General features: G+C 31.9%; 3 protein-coding genes across 3 annotated transcripts; 1 reads left to right on the top strand and 2 right to left on the bottom strand.

Moving 5' to 3' along the window:
* The first annotated feature begins 14,978 nt into the window (after positions 1 to 14,978).
* On the top strand, positions 14,979 to 15,546 carry galla-2 (MIP18 family protein galla-2). The gene has a single exon (XM_027348675.2). The coding sequence runs from the start codon at positions 15,011 to 15,013 to the stop codon at positions 15,503 to 15,505; it is 495 nt and encodes a 164-aa protein (XP_027204476.1). The 5' UTR covers positions 14,979 to 15,010; the 3' UTR covers positions 15,506 to 15,546.
* Mms19 (MMS19 nucleotide excision repair protein) lies at positions 15,496 to 19,038 on the bottom strand. Its single transcript, XM_075819537.1, has 8 exons — positions 18,883 to 19,038; positions 18,775 to 18,823; positions 18,619 to 18,722; positions 18,479 to 18,564; positions 18,153 to 18,423; positions 17,240 to 18,095; positions 17,085 to 17,176; positions 15,496 to 17,030 (listed from the first exon to the last, which is right to left on the bottom strand). Exons 1-8 carry the CDS (start codon positions 18,941 to 18,943, stop codon positions 15,565 to 15,567), a joined length of 2,985 nt encoding a protein of 994 aa, XP_075675652.1. The 5' UTR covers positions 18,944 to 19,038; the 3' UTR covers positions 15,496 to 15,564.
* Positions 19,039 to 19,098: 60 nt separating this feature from the next.
* On the bottom strand, positions 19,099 to 19,875 carry mRpL35 (mitochondrial ribosomal protein L35). The gene is made up of 2 exons (XM_027348678.2): positions 19,695 to 19,875; positions 19,099 to 19,628 (listed from the first exon to the last, which is right to left on the bottom strand). Exons 1-2 carry the CDS (start codon positions 19,723 to 19,725, stop codon positions 19,207 to 19,209), a joined length of 453 nt encoding a protein of 150 aa, XP_027204479.1. The 5' UTR covers positions 19,726 to 19,875; the 3' UTR covers positions 19,099 to 19,206.
* Between the last annotated feature and the right edge of the window lie 61 nt (positions 19,876 to 19,936).

The following is a 19,936-nucleotide window of genomic DNA, read 5'->3' as shown; positions in this document are numbered from 1 at the left end:
TCATCAAGCGCAAAAATATTAATGGTAGTACCGTAACACCACCACCACCTTATTTAAAATGTACCTGGGGCTAATGTAAATGAATTTCGGATCGATTTTTGCAAATGATCATAGTCTATGTTAAGTTTTCGTTCATTCTCGGAAAAAAAAGGCAATTTTCGATTAGAATCGCATTCTTTTCTTCCCCCCAATCCTTACCATCTTTCTCACTCACTCACTTACTCACTCTGTCTTTCTGATAAATGAATTGATTATAATGGACAAATTATATGCAGGCTATCGCGAAACCGGGCAATCTATATGCAATAGGATGAGATCTATCTGCTGACATGGCTCGATATGTTCTGGAGAGATGAGCCTATCATTATGGCCATAACCGATTTCAATGTTGTTCGAAGCAAAATGGAAAAAAATCTTGATTATTATTATGATGATGATGGACTACAGGCAGGATAGACAAGTAGAGCGAACTTCTTTCATTTTTTCATTTCTTCTTTCCTGCAAGCATTTATGGGCTTGAATTTGGCAGTATACAACAAGAACAAGAAAACGAAGCAAAGATGATGATGGCCGAAAAGTTGAAAAGTTGGAAATTACCATGGATAGCGTGGAAGAAGAAGAAAAAGAAGAAGAATCACGGGATAGAAATGAATAATAATTTGGCTGTAACGAACGAACGAACGAAAAAAATCAAAATCAAAAACGGTGCACAACCATTAATGACCATGATCATGATCACCGACGATGATCACCGACGAGGATCATAGAAGAAGAAGTAAAAAAGGAGGGATATATGTCAGGCCAAACAATTTGCTTTGATTCAATTCAATTAATTTTTTTTTTTTTTTTGAAAAGTTTGAAAAAAAAAGTTGAAAATGGAGTTTTTTTGTTCAAAATGAAAAAAGGGGAAAAATCGACAACAACCATTCATGGTGCCTTTCATCATTTAAAAATGAAGGAAAAAAAAGAATTCTTGCATCGTAATGAACTTTGATTTTCATTTTCATTATTTCATTTTGGTTTTCGAAGAAATTCGACACGAGCCAGGCGAATCAAGTTGCAGCCAACCAACCAAACCATCCATCCATGGTTGATTGGGTGAATGTTTGGCCGTATCATTTCCAATATGGGTTTCTTTTCATTGACTATTTCAATGGATGTCATTCATGTGTGTGTGTGTGTGTGCAGCATTGAATCTTTACTTCTCATCACCCAATTTTGTTCCCAGTTTCAGTTTCAGTTTCGGAATGCAATCAATTTTATTTCAAACAATAGTCTCATTTATTTAATTTTTTTTTTTGGTGTCATATGAGATTCAAGGGAAAAAAAACTACACAGAAAAAACGAAGAAAAGAAGAATAGGTGCTTGCCTAGGCTTCAAGCTAATTATCAAAAGAAAAAAACTATCATTATTTTGTCATACACAATCTACACAGAGGGAAATAATTTGTGTAACAGCTTATATGAAAAGCTATTTAGCTTAAATAGTTTATGTTGCACTCAACAGATGGCGCTGATTTTCAAAATTTTGTGAAATTTTTTGAAAAAATATTTTTATGAAAAAATTTTTTTTTTCCGATTTTTTTTTCGGGATCTTTTTTTTTCGGGATCTTTTTTTCGGATTCTTTTTTCCGATTTATTTTTCTAACTCTTTTATCTTATTTTCTTCTCATTCTTTTTCTTCTGTTGTTTTCTTTTACTTTGTTTTTTGGATTCTTTGCTTATTTCCTTATTTTTGATTTTTAGCATCTTTTTTTAATTTTTTTTTGTTTTTTTGGCTTATTCATTAAGTTAAATGTTATATTCAAATGAAACCTGATTCGAAAAAATCCATTTTGAAAAGCGCAGCCAAGGACTCGAACCCGCGACCCATTGATTTAACGTTATTAGCTTGAAATGGCCATTAACCAAACCCAAACTTTAGTCCGAATTTCGTCCGGTCGATTTCCGTTCAACCTAAATTCCTATTAATTTACTGATAAAAATTGTTGATCACTTATGTCCTAAATTTATAAATTACCAAAAATGATAACCGAAAAATCCAAATTCACTTGCTTAACAATAATCAGGAACGAATGATGACATAACATGAATTGAATTTTCATTTAACAAACCCAAATTGGTAAATTAACATGATGAGAATCTTCATTTAGCAAATCCAAATTTCAAACTTAACGAAAAAAGAATCTTCATTTAGCAAATCCAAATTTCAAACTTAACGAAAAAAGAATCTTCATTTAGCAAATCCAAATTTCAAACTTAACGAAAAAAGAATCTTCATTTAGCAAATCCAAATTTCAAACTTAACGAGAATCATTCTTTAGCAAATCCAAATTTCAAACTTAACGAGAATCATTCTTTAGCAAATCCAAATTGGTAAAATAACATGATGAGAATCTTCATTTAACAAACCCAAATTGGTAAAATAACATGATGAGAATCTTCATTTAGCAAATCCAAATTTCAAACTTAACGAAAAAAGAATCTTCATTTACCAAATCAATGATTAAGAATAATGCAAATCCGAATTTCAAACTTAACGAAAAAAGAATCTTCATTTACCAAATCCAAATTGGTAAATTAACATGATGAGAATTTTCATTTTCCGAATTCAAATTTCAAACTTAACAAAAAGAGAATTTTCATTTACCAAATCAATGATTAAGAATCATGCAAATGTTATATTGATCACTTATGAATCTTGTTTAAATTTTTTCGAAGAAAGAAAGTTGTCAAATCATTGCTTTGAATTAGAAAAAAGTCAAATTGAAAGAAACAAAATTGTTCAGAAGTTAAGAATCATGAGAATGTTCATTGGATCCGTATTAATAACATTAAAATCTTGTTAAGAATTTGTTCGAAGAAAGAAAAAGCGCCAAATCATTGTCATCAATTGTGAGAATGTTTAATTCAACATAACAAACTCAACTCAATAAGAATCATGCAAATGATCTTCGGATCCATATTAATAACAAATGAATCTTCTTTAAAATTTATTGTAAGTCAGAAAAGGCGCCAAATACATTCTTGGAAACAATAATAGTCAAATGGCAGCAATGTAATGATTATGAACGGACTAATTTGAATTCACGAAGTGAAGATTCTCTTTTTGTTAAGTTATAAATTTGAATTCACGAAGTGAAGATTCTCTTTTTGTTAAGTTATAAATTTGGATTTGCTAAATGAAGATTCTCATCATGTTATTTTACCAATTTGGATTTGCTAAATGAAGATTCTCGTCATGTTATTTTACCAATTTGGATTTGCTAAATGAAGATTCTCATCATGTTATTTTACCAATTTGGATTTGCTAAATGAAGATTCTCATCATGTTATTTTACCAATTTGGATTTGCTAAAGAATGATTCTCGTTAAGTTTGAAATTTGGATTTGCTAAAGAATGATTCTCGTTAAGTTTGAAATTTGGATTTGCTAAATGAAGATTCTCTTTTTGTTAAATCATTTGTTAAATCATTAATGTTTTTACCTAAATGATTTCTCTTTTCACATTGAAAATTTTTCAAAGTCCGATTTTGACTTAGAAATTTTTCAAAATTTAATTTCGATTAAGAAAATTTTTAAAATTTTGATTTTTCAAAGTTTAATTTTACAAATTCCGATGCTGACTTGAAAATTTTTCGAAGTCCGATTTTGACTAAAAAATTTTTCAAAGTAAAATTTTGACATAAAAATTTTTAAAACTTTGATTTTGAGTTGAAAAATTTTTAAGATTTTGATTTTGACTTGAAAAATTTTTCAAATATCGATTTTGTCTTGAAAAATTTTCAAATTGCAATTTGGACTTTAAAAATTTTTCAAATTTTAATGATTTTTTCGCTATTTCAACAGTTTTTGTATTCAATTGGTTACAACAGACGACACTCGAGTGAAAATTTTGAAAATTGCCTCACGTGATCGCGCTATTTCCACAAAAATAGTCAAAAAAAGTTAAAAAAGCCTAAATTATTTTTCTCTGTGTAGGAATGATGGATTCTTCTTTTTTTTCTGCTGTTGTTGTTGTTGCGAATCGATCTGAACACGCAAACCATTCAATTCCATTTCACACATAACAAATGAAGAAAATCAGAATTTTCATCATTTTGAGATCATTTTTCAAAATCTTAAATAGAAGAATCCAGTGTTTATCCATGGTTTGTTTGAATCCAAATTCACATAGAAGATATTGTATTTTTTCTTTGTAATAACATTTTGTTTATCTGTTTGGTTGGTTGGTTGGAAATTTTACTTGAATTAAGTTTAGTAAGTTTTTTCCTTGTTTACATTTACAAAGTTATTTAGGATTTTTTCGATTTTGTGATTCTTTTTTTGGCAATGTGCTAAGATCAATATAAAGTTCAAAATTCTGAAAAAAAATTATTATTGAATCACAATACATATGGGGAAACATGTATTGATTCGACCAAAAAGTAATAATATCCCTAAAGGCACACAACACCAAACATACATATGTTTTTGATTCGGATTTTTCTTCATTTTTTCAAAAGTTACAAAAAAGCCAATTTTGTTTGCCAAATTCATATCGAGAAAACGAAAGAAAGAAAGAAAAAAATGTTTGACAAATGAACATTTTTCTGGCAATAAAATTCATCATTTTAATCACAAATAAAAAGTAGAATGACATTGCCGGCCAGAATCATCATCAATTGAACAATCAATTGAACTGAAAAAAATGTCATAATGGAGAGTACCGAATGAAAAAAAACTTGTTGAAATTTGACATTCGGATGATGATTATCAATTGAAAATTATTATTATTATTATTATTATTATCCCGAAGAAGTAGAGAAACCATTCAAGAGAAATTCGCGAAGTATGAAAGTCGAATCGAATGAAAAATGATGTTTGACATAATTGCTGTTAGGATAGATCGATCGATCGATCAATTGATCAATTTTCTTCATCTTCACTCGATAAATCGATAAAGGATGAACAGATTGAATTTCATCCGATACATGTGTGTAATTGATACTTGAATAATGTCAACAATAAACAATTTAATGAATGATTCATCAGCATCATTGTGCTACCGAACTAAACAACATTGAAAAAACAAAAACAGCAACCAACCAACATCGATCAGCCAACGATGATAATGAAGGAAAAAACAAAGAAAGAGAAAAAATAAAGTAAAGTATCGAATGACAATCTCTGATCTAGATGATGATGATAATGATGATCTGCAGATCAGAATGATTACAATTATAATGATGATGATGATGAAAACCAGGCAGAAAAAAAAGAACAATGACAACGCCCGCGCTTTTCTTTCATCATACGATGATTTGATGTGAATATAATGTTAAATTACATAACATAACATACATACATACAGAGTGATTTGATTCTGAACAAACAATGAATGCACTCTCTCATTATAGACACGTTATGGCCAAAGACGATGATGATGATGTTTGCAGACTAAAAAAAATGAAATATTGGATGGATGGATGGATGGATTCAGCCAACCAACCAACCAAGCAGATATTAAAATGTTGCCTGTTTTTTTCCAAGCTCTCTCTACGAAAAAAAAAAAACGAAATCTCGGCATACTCAAATTGAATTCATAACAGCAGCAAAAGCAGTATTATGATTCTGGCCAATGTCAGAATGTGTTTATGGCAAGGAAAAAAAATATGCAGTGACATTAATCTTGCCCAGAAACAGCAATTCACATTTTTTTTTTGAAATATATTTTGCTTGAAAGATGCAAAAAAAAAAAGATGAGGCAAAGATTGTTTCAATTTCGGCTTCTACGATATGAATAACACAACCAGACCGAGAGAATATTTTGATAAGACAACGACAAGATATTTGTGCATCCATACATAGGAAATATACGAAAAAACGAAAAACAAAAACAAAATGACAACGATCAGACCATTCAGAGAAATTCATTTTCAAAATTTTCCAAACACAAGAAGATATGATACGTGAGCATTTGGCCAAATTGATTCTGTGTTTATTCAATATAATAAAAAGAATCACATTATTATTCGAAAATTGAATTCCGTGTAAATGTTACCTTTTTTTGTTTGTTTGTTTGTTGGTGGTTCATTCAAGTTCATTTGCACAATCGATGAATGGAATATGGATGCCCACACGCATACATCATATTGCCGAATGGAAAAACTTTTGGAGAATAACTAAAACAGAAACTGTTAGAGAAAGCCTTTTATGTTTTGACATGAGAAACCGCCCTTCAATGACCGACCGACCATGTTCGGTAATGACCATCATCATCATCATCAACAACAACAACGGTATCGACATAGCCAATATCATCATCATCATCATAATCATAACCATTAGAAGGGCAGAATCATTATTCCAAAACAATGGTTGTTGTTGAATCCATTATTAGGATGCCATCATCATCATTTCTCTATTGTATATGACCTCCATCATCATCAACAACAACAACAACAAAACAAAAAACTCAAACTCAAACTCAAATCGGATGTGAATACAACCATTTCCATCCGAGATAAGAACAAAACAAAAAAATGTTCATGTACCAAAAATGACCACCGCCAACGCTTAATGATTCTAATTAGTTTGTTCGAGTATAAGACGACGATTATGATGATGAGTAAATGATGAGTAAATCACGAGTAAATCAAGTGAAAAAGAAAAAGAAAAAGTCAAAATCATTAAAAATCACAATGTTTTGGTTTTCCGCTCAAAAAACAAAAAAACGGCTATTTCGACTTTGTTAGTTAGATTAGGTTTAGGTTGAAGATATTCGATTCGAATGTTATGATGAAAAAGATTTTTTCCTTCCATCAAAAACCAAAAAATCATCGAATGATATTTATTCTTCTTGAAAACCAATCAATTTGTATAGCGATCGAGATCGATCGGCTATGTAAATATAATGACAGTGATCAAATCAGACAATGATTATGGTCACGCAATTTTCAATTCCTTGATTTTCTTCAGAATCGTTTTTTTTTTCTTCGTTTTTACTGACACGTGTCACACAATATGCTATCTCACATATCTTGTTATTCTTTCATGTGATGAATGGATCCATTGTTGTTTTTTGATGATTATTTTGATTCTATAACGATCACTATATAGTTATCATGAATAATGATCATAAATTTTGTTTTAATGAGTACTGTACTGTGCTATGTATCATCCATTATATACAATCATCATCATCGTGGAACACATTAATTGATCTTAACCAATGTACAACTGACTGACTGGACAAAACCAAAACAAGAACAAGAACCTTATCCAAACAGAAAAAAAGAAAGAAAAAGGGCGTCTGCAGAAGCTTTTGTAAGTCCAGGAAACCAAATTAGCTTTTGTTTTCTTTCTTTTTTTCATTATTTTCATTTTCGATACCCGGTACGGCCCATTGGACATTGATACAACAACATGATTTTCATATGTTATTTTTTTTCTACCTTCAACAATTCTTCAGATTCTATGGCAACATAATAATGAATCAACAATGATGATAATAATGACAATGTGAACAGCCATTGAGTGAGAGAGAAAACAGCGTAATTTTTGAAATGATAAAAGTTGATGAAAATAAATGACTCTCTCTGGATGGTTCTTCTTATTCTTTCTCTCACAGTCTCTTTGCTTGACTGCAACACCTTGCAACATCATTGGCCATATCAGGAATGGTCCATAATATCATGAATGTTCAAGTGAAAACAGCAAGTATATATTTAATTGACACTCCAAAATGATGGCATTAACACTATTATGCATCAACACCATTATACCATTATACGCAATATGAGTAATGTGACAGGAAACAGATGCCCATTATCATCGTAATAAAGAAAAAAAACTGGATCGGTTTAAGTTAGAATTCAGAATTCTGAATTGGCCTATTGAGATCAATGATGATTCCCAATAAAACAAGAAAACAAAGTATTAAAATGTATTTTTGCCCATTTCATTAGATTGTGTGGATATGATTTCGATTCGATTCGGTTCGTTTTTTGTTGTTGTTGTTGGTGGTGATTATATTTGTGATTTGATTTGATTTGGTTTGATGAGCTTCGATTTGAAAATGATTGAATGAATATATAGAGAATATATACTTTTTTTCCCAAATATTAGGCGCCTAAATCGAGTGTTTGATTGTATTGATTGTTGTTGTTAGCTGGTTAGCAATCATCATTATATTTAGCATCACTTCTGCCTATGTTAGAAAGGTAATTACATGGGATAGGATTGGCTGTAATGTAAAAAAACAGGATTCAAAGGTCAAATGATTGACTGACTGGTCATCATCATCATCATCATCTAATCCAATTATTAATCACCAGTTATACCGATTACACACACACACCGAACCCATCTTTATTCATCAAAATCAAAATTCATTCATTCACCAATAATCCCCACTATTAACCGATTAAGCTTCGAAAATATCAAACCAATTTTTTTCTTTCTGCCTGGCCATGTCTGAGACTGAATAAATGAATATCCGTTTCACCCCGAAAAAAAACGATCAATTTGTCAAAGGGGATTTCAATTTAATTGAATTCCATTTAAGGCCAGCTTAGATTTTTTTTCTTGGATTTTGGCTACCAGAAAAATACTTCACTTTGCTTATAAATAGTTGATTTGCATAGAATTGTCATCAAGTCAACAAAAAAAAAAAAAAAAATCAAGATTGTTGATGTGATAAATCATCGAATATATTACCCTGTTTTCTTTCTTTCTTTCTTTCCTTTTTCAGTAAGCATCCAATTCAATTCAAAAGTAATTTCCACCCAAAATGATCCATTAGTGAAAATTGGATTGAAATGAATCTCGACAATTGAAAAGAATCACACTACTCAAAATGAAAATGAAAAAATTCAATTGACTATGACATTTGCCAATGTTGCCAATGTTTTTTTGGATCCAAATCGAACTGCTACCGCGTAAGAGAAACAGAAGTTATTGTAAGGCGGCGGTCCCACTTGTATAAACTAAAAAAACTAGTTTGCCGGATCATGCTTGCTTGATATGTTAAACTCGAAAGTTTGTCAAATCGCAAACTTTTCCCGTTTTCTACTTCCACAGTGCATTTTTCGGTTTAGTCTGTTTGTTAGTTTATACAAGTGGGACCGCCGCCTAATTGTTTTTCCTTCTTTGCTATAATCATCATCATTTCCAAAAACGAAAAACAACAACAACACTTGGCCAAATACAAAAGGTCATTATACCAACAGATTGGACCCAATGATAATGATAACGATGCCAGTGGAACAAACAACAACAACGACTATGCTTCAATGACTTTTTGCAACAGCCAACCGACCAGATAACCAAAAAAAACAAGGCAAAGGCAATAGTTTAATTATATTCAAAAACTCGAATGGGTCATAAAAACTATTTCACACACACACACCGAATTTACCTTGAAAAAAAACCTGACAACAGAAAATAATTCGTGAGACAGATCGTGATATGGTGGCCATTCAATGAAGACCCAGTAGCCAACTAGTTTTTAGTTTATTTTATTGTCGCATTCGATTCATGATTTACAGATAAAGAAATTGTAAATCAATCAATAATCTATTTTAACATCACGTTCAAAATAGTAAGAAAATGGCAATTAGAGTTTGTATAGTGTTTTTTTGTTGCTGGACAACAACAATTCAGTTGTTGTTGTTGTTGTTGTTGCCATTAATAATTCAAGATACAACAACAACAACAACAAGAAAAGAAAAAACAAGTGTAGCCATTGTCCATTGCTGTTTACTATTATCATCATCATCATCATCGAACATGATTGGCCAACTTGTTCGATCACCATCCTCATCATCAACGTATACACACCGGTCTTTGGTCTCGAATGATGTTTTGGTAACCAGTTTTCTTTTCAAATTTAAAAATTCATCGGGTTATCTCTCTATGCGTGTATGTATAATAAGGAATCACTGGCCTGTCATCAGCCATGATTGCTGTTGTTCAATCAATGGGATCTTTTTTTTTCTTTTCATTCTTTCCAGTATCTATCTCGTTGTTTGATCCGATTCTATCCATTAACATTTTCTATCTATCAAACCTATTGATTATTATTATGATGAGATTGATAGGCAAAAAAGCATCCTCATCATGATTTCCAAGAGTTTTTTTTCTCGCAATTTCAAATGTTCAACAACAAAAACATGCAAATATCCAGATACCGTGATTATCTCTGGCCAAGCACATTCAAAACACACACACATGCTTTTTCTCAGTGACATGTAATGATTGTGTTTGTGTATTCAATACAAACACACAAACACACAAATCATTCATTCATTCATTCAAATATAGTTAACAAGATTGACCAAGTCTGAATGATTATAGCTAATCATAACCGTAATAACATTCTCATTATTTATCTATTTTCTGTTTACGAAAAAAAAATCGATTGATTGCCAATTTTCGGTTATTCATTCATGTAAATTGGTTTGTTTGTTTGGTTTGATTTGTTCGAACATTTCGTCGATGGTTGAAATATAATGAGCTTGTCAATCGAATCGACATGATTTGTTTTCTGTCTGTCTGTTTGTTATCTGTTTCACAAATCGATAATGAGAAAAAAAGAAAAGATGACCAGTCGATTAGATGCCAATTCAACAAAAACTGATCAATCAGTGGTCAAAATAGCCAACAAGGAAAAAAACCAGAAGAAGAAGAAGAAAACCTAGATTGTTGATGAGTTTTTGCTTGTGTGATTCATCCCGGACACCAATTTTCATTGATTTTTTTTTATTTATTTATCAAATAATCGGATTCATCGGATATATCGATTACTTACTGTTTGTATTTGAAAACAAAAAAAAAATTATCGACTTTACACAAAAATTCGGGATTATGTTGTTGTTGTTTCTGACCAGGAAAAAAACCCCCGAATCTATAACGATGAGTTAAGCATAAAAATGTTTGTCAGTTTGGGCTATTTAGTTTGTGTTGTATAATTGGGGATTTGTTCACCAGAAAAAAAACCACGGTTATTAAATGTCAGAACACATAGACAAGGAGAACACAAACACACAAAAACAAATGAATGTCACACACACAATCGAATCATTCGAAAAAAAAGATTCGATTTAAGAAGAATGTAATAGATGTGAGCCCAAAATCACTGTCACATTTAATGATTCCGAAAGAAGAAAAGAAAAACAAAACATCCAACCGAGATTTACTTTTTAACCGACAAACGACAAACACATAGCCGATTATTATTACACTTTTTTGGATAGATTTGCAAATGAATATTTAGAATTCTATTTTGATGACCGATCCACAAACAAACAAACTAACAAACATTCAGAAAAAACTTAAACGGACACAGAAACCAAAAAAAAAGATCAACGAAATAAGAAAAACGTGACCATCACTGAACGAATACATTGAATCGACTGATGGAAAATGGATGGAAATTTTTTTTGTTTGTTTGAAAGAAAAAAAAAGGCAAAGCAGGTGGATAGCGAGAAAGAAGAAGAAGAAGACGACGATAAACAAGAACAACAACACATCGTCGTCGTCGTCGTCGTCGGGGTTAAAAAAGAAAGAATGATACAACAGCCAGTGAGAGCAAGAGAACATCTTTGGTCTAAAATTCGTAAAAAAAAATATTTTGGATAACAAACGACGATCTGCGCTTGTCTGTTTCGAACATAATATTTCGAATGGTACTTTTTTCTTTGGTTTGGTTTGCCTTGTTTTTCTGTCTGACTTTTCAAAGTTTTTTTTTTTTTTGGTATTTTGATGGGAAATTGAAATGGCGCGCGCAATGATGATGATCATGATGTTGATGATGATCAAGATGATGATTGTCTTGAGTGAATTTTCTCAGCCATCAAAATAATTAGCGGCCAAAATTATTTCTCATGCAATTACAATGATGTTGTTGTTGTTGATGTTTGATGTTTGGTAAATATTACAATGAATATGATTTCATTGATTAGTGTTGATTGAGGCGAAAAAAAACCAAGAAGAAATTCATCATCATCATCATTACCATCATTTCATCCAACAAAGATAATCCCATCGTTTTGGTCAATTCTTCAATTAACCATTGTTTGTTTGTTTGTGTGAGTGTCTGTGTGTTGTTATTCACCTAAAATATCATCATCATCGTCATGAAATTCAATGATAATAATGGCTTCAGTCAAAATGAGAACACCGTCCATATACAGAATTGTCTCACAGACAACAACAACTGAAAAATAAACCGAAAATAAACAACAACAACAACAACAACAATCATGTATGATAGAGGGACCAAGGTCGAATGTTTGACCTCGACGACGACCACCGTCATCTTCATCTTTTGACTGAAACTTTAATTAAGGCCATATTTTCGATTTTTTGGTTTGGGCTGGTCAACAATTGAAATGATGATAATAATAATAATGATGAAAATGATGATTATCAACCTTGACCAAACCTTGTAGTCATATCATTTTCAACACAATTTGGTCATCTTGGAATTTTGTTTCGTTTTTTTCTGTTGTTGATGACCTCCCTGCATCAGTTCAGTTGAATTCACCGACCATATGGATAATAATAATAATTGAAATCAGTGAAAAAAACTCAAAACAATCAAAATGGTCGGCAATCATTTTCTACTAAAAAAAATCGATTGAACAAATGGATTATTACCCATTACCATTTTTTCGACCGGAATCCCGGTAATTCAACTGTATATCGGATGTATAATTTCCCCTCGCACAAGCTTATAAATGGTCTTAGTATTTGAATCTGAAAAAAAAGAAACTTAAACGATGCAGCAAACAATCTGTAACTTACTCTCAATCACTCCCTAAGGCTTATTTAGATTCCCGTTGTTGTTGTTGTTATTGTGAGCTCGTCCAATTCAATTTCCAATATTGGAATGATTTTCATGAATGGCTATGGCGCCAAAAACGAAAAATTCTGTTTGTCAGCAATTTCCTTTAAGGTTTTTTTTCTCATTCCTGTCGCTACATTAATCATTTGGATATTTTCTTTTTTTTTAGTGTAAAAAGCAGGAAGGAAAACAATTTCCATTCAAGTATACCCCCCTCCTCTTCTCTATCCATCCAAAATTTAAATCTTTGCTTTGATTTCCATGGAAACAAAAAAGATTTAAATCAAAATTTTTTTTTCTCGATGTGATCGTGACATTGAAACATCATACCTGACCACCATCAATTAACAATAGCTAAAAAAATACAATGTGAAAAATGTTTGTAACCAAAGGGCATCAATTGATAATGAAAAAACGAAAAAAAAATAATGATGATGATCCATGATCGTGAGACCGATTTCGAAAACAACGAAAACATCAACAACAACAACAACAATCGACCATGGTTAATTGAATCGGAATACTATTGAGCCTCTATTCAATTCAAGATGGTCACACAAACACACACACCGCTCTCTTATTGCTACTGATGGTTGTTTTGGTTTTGTTTTGTTTGTTTCTTTTTGGTGTGAAATGTAGTTGATGTTTTGGTTCGTTCAAAAAAAAAATCAAAATAATAATAATAATAAAACAGGCTTGTCATGTGAAAAGATCATTCGAAGAAAAATAAAATAAAAAATGCCATCACACAACAGGCAATCTTTGCTCAAATTCATATTCATTCCTGAGCTCAATTCAGACCTTCCGTTTCGTTACGCTCGGCTTTTTTTTGTTGGTTGCTTGGTTTGGTTGGTTGATCGCATCAACAAGAAGCCAAAAAAATGAGAAGATTTTTTTATAAAAAACATTTTCACCATTTGTCGTCTATAAATTTTGATAGCTTTTACTTTTTTCATTTTCATTTTATTACATTTTATTATTATGTCGATCTCATAACTTTTTTTTTCACCCAGAAAAAAAACACTCAAATACCAAACCAAAGTTGAATCCCCATCTACTGTATGACTAGATTAGATGTTTTGATTCGTGCCACACACACACACATATACAGTCCGAATGCAAATCAGCCTTGTATGCATGAATATTCACGAACCTCGACCCTTCTTATGATAATAATGAAATGATACTCTGAAATGACTGAATGACATTCTATTTCAACGCATGCTTCACACTTCTGTTAATTCTGCAGAATTGAACTTTATGAATTTGTTTGTTTGTTTGTTTGTTTCCAAAAGCAAAAAAAAAAAGCTTATGTCAACAGAATCTAAATTCAATTGGAATTTTTTTCAGGAGAGGGGGGTTGTTTTAGGAATCCAATTGACAACAAAAAAAACACAATGTTACTTCTGTTTGATATTTGGGCAGAATGCTTCAGGCACTATTTGTCACAACAACTACATATAGACATCATTCATTCATTTGCAATAATCGATACTTTTATCGAATCCTGTTGATTGATTGGATATATTGTCCACATCAGACAACTTTCAAAACAAAAAATAATAATTGCCCAGGAAGTGATTGTTTTTTTTTGTTGTTGTTGTATATATGGGCGCCATATAAACTAATCTTTTTCGTTCTCGTTTCAACAGACAACAAACAACAAAAAATCGATGTAAAATTAATTGATCCAATCATAGAAATTCATTTAATACGAAAACGTCGTGGGTCGAAGTTTTAATGGAGATTTATATACGAACATTCGATTTCCTTTATTTCCCTTTATTTTTTTCATTTCTTTCTTTCAAAGTTTGCCACTGTTCCCCTGTTTTGATGATCATCAATTATTTTCACACCGAATACAGTGAAAAAAATACACGCACATGACATGCACGTTTAGATTTTAACTTTATAAATCCTCCCGTCTCTTTTCTCAATGGCTATCCATTAACCGAAGAGAATAAAGAAAAAAGACACGCACACAATGTGCCTCTTTATCACTAAATAATGATTCACAACAAACTCTGATCATCTGATTAAATTCTGTTCTGTTTTTTAAATCCGGAAATTCTATCCGGATTCAAACGCCATCTTTTATTCAGAATCATAATTGTTTGCATTGTGTGAATTGTATGAATTGTCAACTTGTGACGTGTAAAAATTAATCATTAATGACATCATATGATATTTTCATCAAGCATGGATCCAAGTCGTCCATTAGATAATGTTAATCCAAAAATATATGTAAAACGTCAAGATCGACCAATTAAAAAATATGATTATGATGATAGTGTTATCGATGAAATTGATTCAAGAGAAATATTCGATCTAATACGTGGTATTAAAGATCCTGAACATCCATTAACATTGGAAGAGCTGAATGTTGTCGATGAAGAACATGTCATTGTGGATACTAAAACTAAAGTTATCGAAGTAGTTTTCACACCCACTATCGAACATTGTTCTTTGGCTAGTCTAATAGGATTGTGTATTCAGGTTAAACTTTTACGGTCGATACCTGCAACATACAAAGTAATGGTCAAAATTGCTCCTGGATCACATTCAACCGAAGAAATTGTCAACAAACAATTATCAGACAAAGAACGAGTAGCCGCTGCGCTTGAAAACAATAAACTTTTAGAAGTGATCAATCAATGTCTTATAGATTCATTATAAACAAAACAAAAAAAAAGTTTATTAAACAATTTTTGTATTAATATTTTTGTGTAATTTGTTCAGTGTGCCCTATTACCTGGCTGGCCCAATATGGACATTTTGAAAAATGACCGTACTGCACTAGATCGTACAATTCGTTTATGATCACCTAATGTTGATCGTAAACTTTGAACATATTGTGTACGTAAACCGACCAAATATTTTTCACCAAACAAATCGATCATGGTGGCAATGTTATTCAATGCTGTTCTACGAACATGCAACGAAGGCGATTTCTTTGCTAAATCAATGATTAATCCGAATACAGTCAATAATTGTGACTCGATCCAATCCGGATGATCGGTAAGAATGTGTTTCGATAGAAAATTGAGGCAAAGCAAATTAATCGTTGGTGAATCGGCAATTCGCAAACCTTTGACAATGTATGGAACATATTTATCAGTTGGCAAAGGCATATATTTTAGATGTGACAAAACAATATAAAGTACGGTTTCATCATTGGTTTTTTCATAATGATTACAAAAAATTTCATGTAGTTCCGTGGAGAATTGATCGCTTCCAACCATAGTGTCGTTGATGTATCTAGATTGCCAGTAATCATTTTGTGAATAGAGGATATCGGCTAATCCTCTTATAGCGGTACGAGTTGAACTGGTCGCTTGATTGAGCGAATTGAGTATTTTTTCAACATAACGTTGCAAGTGTTCATTTTTTTCCATTCGAAATAAACTCTTTGATATCCATATTATTGAATGTAGATTTGATATAAATTTTTGTTCACTCTGGTTCTGTGATGATTCAAACATTTCCAAATGTTTTGCAAGTAAATCGGAAAGCAAATTTGAATCTGCCAATTTGGCTACGATTTCAGCTAGACACATACTAATCAGTTGAATAATCTCTTCATTGTAAACAGTCAGATCGTATGAAACAATCTGATCGAATAATTTGATCAAATAATTTTCGTCCAAAGATTTGTTATCGCAAGTTTTGAGGCAGGAATATACCAAATGTAGCAAAAATTCAACCTGAGTAGCGTTCGAAATATTCACGTTTATGGACTGTATTCGATCGGGTTCATACAATTGACAAAAATCTTTCGTATAAAAAGCTGTCCATACTTTGTCGGTGACTTGTTGCCATATATCTTTCAATGAACAATTTGATAAAAAATAGTGGAAAAGTAGAGCAAATTGTCTTATCACATCGTTTGTGCAAGATAAAGTATTTGATTCAATGAAATAAGTTCGAATCAAAAGCCTTAAGAATCGAGATATGCAAACTTTGTAAAAATCATCAATCGATGATAAATCTTGTTGAGTGGATAAACGGCTAAAACATATCCGAAAAGTATTGATCATATTAGTGATATAAACGAGATGATCAGCACTATTCAGCGTAAGAAGAACCAAACGATCCATAAGAAAGTTGACAATTGACATAATAGTGGATAATGATTGGCACGAACTTCGTAATGTATTCAACAGGAAAAGCATTTGTTTTTCATCAGCCAATGTTGAGCACTCTAGAATTGTCAATCTAAATGTAAATTTTAAGAGCAATACGAATTTTTACTTACCAATTTCTTGCATAATATTACCAACATATAGTTCGTAGATTAGTTCTACATATTTTTGAGCAAGATTTTCTATCAATAACAAAAATGAATTCCTATGGATCGAAATGTGTGTGTGTGTGTAAAAAAAAGATTATGACGACAATGAATCAACTTACTGTAACTCAGAATCGTATCCAGATTGTCGAACACAATTTATTGAAAAATTGATAATCAACAGGAGATGATCTTTTTCAAACTGAGAAAGACTCAGGTATTCATTTAGAATGCGTATAATCAATTTCCGTAATTCGTTCGATTTGTTTTGACTATTCTCAATCAACAATTGCATTCGATCACAGGCTTCTTTGGTGGGAATATTCATTCCAATACGATGACCATGTTCCATCATTAATAAAAAAGAACTAAGACTGTGTTGCTGGCCATTTGGATTGGTGGTGAATATGAAGCTTTTTATAGATATTGGTGCTACTTGTTCAAAGTATTCCGTAAAGATAGGAATGTGATTACCTGAGAAGGAAATCAATATGCGTGCTGATGAGCAGGCAAGCTGCAATTCGGGTGTTTTGAAAGATATCTCAAGATCTGCCCATATTTTGCTCATCAATGTTTTCTGACATTCGGAATCTTGTGCAATCACATCGGCCAATTTGGACAATGTAGCCAATGCATTTTTCGCCAATTCGTCGTCCTGAATTTCCGGTTTAAGCGTATCGATTCGAATAGATATCCAAAGTTCAGCCATATGTTTCGCTACATCATGACCTGTATAGATGGGCAAAGCCATTTGTAACAGTCGATAGGATGACAACTTCGATTCAATAGATTCGGATTCCAATTTTTCAAGGGCCAATGGCATCACATACTGGCAGCACTTTTGGTTGGCTGTCATTGCTTCGTTTAAAAGATGACTCAATTTGACTTTGGTTTCCAGATATTTATCCTTTTTGTGTTTGTTGTATATAATCGGGAAATAGCAAGCCATCGAATCGAACATATCCTCCAAGAACATCTCTGCATATCAGAGAAAATAAAAATTATCACAATAAAAAGGGACAAGTTTTTTTTTACCGAAACTTGAAACAGCGGCAATCTGACCAAACATTGGAAATATAATCATTAAACATGTTGGACTGGTTTCTGTGTCAACAATATGTAAAAAACCGTATACGAAATTGGCTCCCAAACCAATAAAATCGTCTTGGAAACGTTGCCATAAGTAAGTGATCAACTCGTAAATCACTGATTTACATTCAGGTTTCAGCATTTGAATCGGTAAATCATTTTGAATGGCAAAAAATATTGAAGAAGCCATTTGGAAAGTAAAATGTTGAAAATGACACTATACACACAAACCATAAACTTAGATCAATAAGACAATTTCAATTCAAGCTTACCAGAGCATCTAATCCGGTGATTGATCGTTCGATCACGTAACTCTTATCGCTAAACCTTGCTATGAAGTATTCGATCAGACAGCTGACTAAAAAAACGTATCACATCATTACTTCCATTTGTTAGTTCCAGTTAAACATACCTTGATTTTGACTACAAATTTTCGGATCAACCGATTTCAAAATCATTGATAAAGTGTTCATTCCATGAGCACGTTTTTCAGCATCTTTACTGATCAAAAGATCCCTGATTGATGTTATTGATTATTAAAAATGAATAAATAAATGATGATGCATACTTGAATGGAGTTATCATTGCAGTAATCTCACTTTGTCCATTATTGATATCTGTCAATATAATCATGAACATTTGATTATGATTTATTACAGAAGTGATTTTAAATTACCTGTGACTATTTTATCAATGTCCGATTCAGTATCGTTGACCTGTACATCTGGGCATTCCATTATCAGACCTAATTGGTTAAATAAAAGTTACAAATTAACATTGGTTTCGTAAAAAAAAATCAAATGAATCACATGTGCGAGAATCAGTGCCGCCATCTTTGGGCTACAGATTCCAAAAAAAAACGAAAACAAAATCGAAAATCAATTTAAAGACATCAATGATGATAATTAGAATTTTAATCATACAAAATATCAGTAAATCAAATTAATTATTATAACTATGACTTGTTATAGAATTATGAAAACAATTAATGGATACAGGATCATTTGTCGAGAAGAGCCTGCATATAACTACGAGAAATGCGATTTTTGCCCAATGGAACATAAACTAGGTTATGACGCTTTTGATATGGTTCATAAGGATCATCGACAAAATAAGTTGGTTTTTTGTAACGAGCCGAAACCATTTGTTCAAGAACTTTATTTTGTTCATCAGTACAGAATACGTGCTGTTTAGCCCACCAACGAAGATAGTAAGGTTTTCGCCAAAGATGTTTATGACGGCCAGCACGTGGTCGTATCCAGGCACCCCAATTCAATCGATAAAAACGTCGTAACACTGCTTTATTCGAACGGAATTTTCCTTGACTATGAGTGAAATAGATTACATTTCTTTGTTGCTGTAAATTGACCGGATTACGATTCAGTATCGATGCGACCAAGTTGGTACAAAGTTGAATTGGACCTATATTCAAACGAATAAGAATTGATTTTGAAAAACTCATCATTTTTTTGATTATAATGAACTTACTGGTTAATCTTTTTATCAAAGATGAAGCCATTTTTGATGATAAACAATGATGATGGATTGATGGTAACAATCGTGATCATATGATCAATGCATGTGATAACTATTTGAACAATGGTTTCTATTCAGTGTGGAAATGGTGTGAAGAAACGTCTCATAAATGAACTTGTGCACAATATAAAATGCGCCTCTTTTTTTTGATGGTTGTCAGACGATTGAAAGTCATTCAATATTTACCATCGTTT

This window comes from Dermatophagoides pteronyssinus, unplaced genomic scaffold (genome assembly GCF_027571235.1).
Source record: "Dermatophagoides pteronyssinus isolate colony J.1.1.1.1 unplaced genomic scaffold, Derpt_VIB-CSIC_2022.12 sq0004, whole genome shotgun sequence".
In the NCBI taxonomy this organism is placed as follows: Eukaryota; Metazoa; Arthropoda; class Arachnida; order Sarcoptiformes; family Pyroglyphidae; genus Dermatophagoides; species Dermatophagoides pteronyssinus.
Note: the sequence above shows the minus strand (reverse complement) of the source record. Positions and strands in the feature narration are given on the sequence as shown.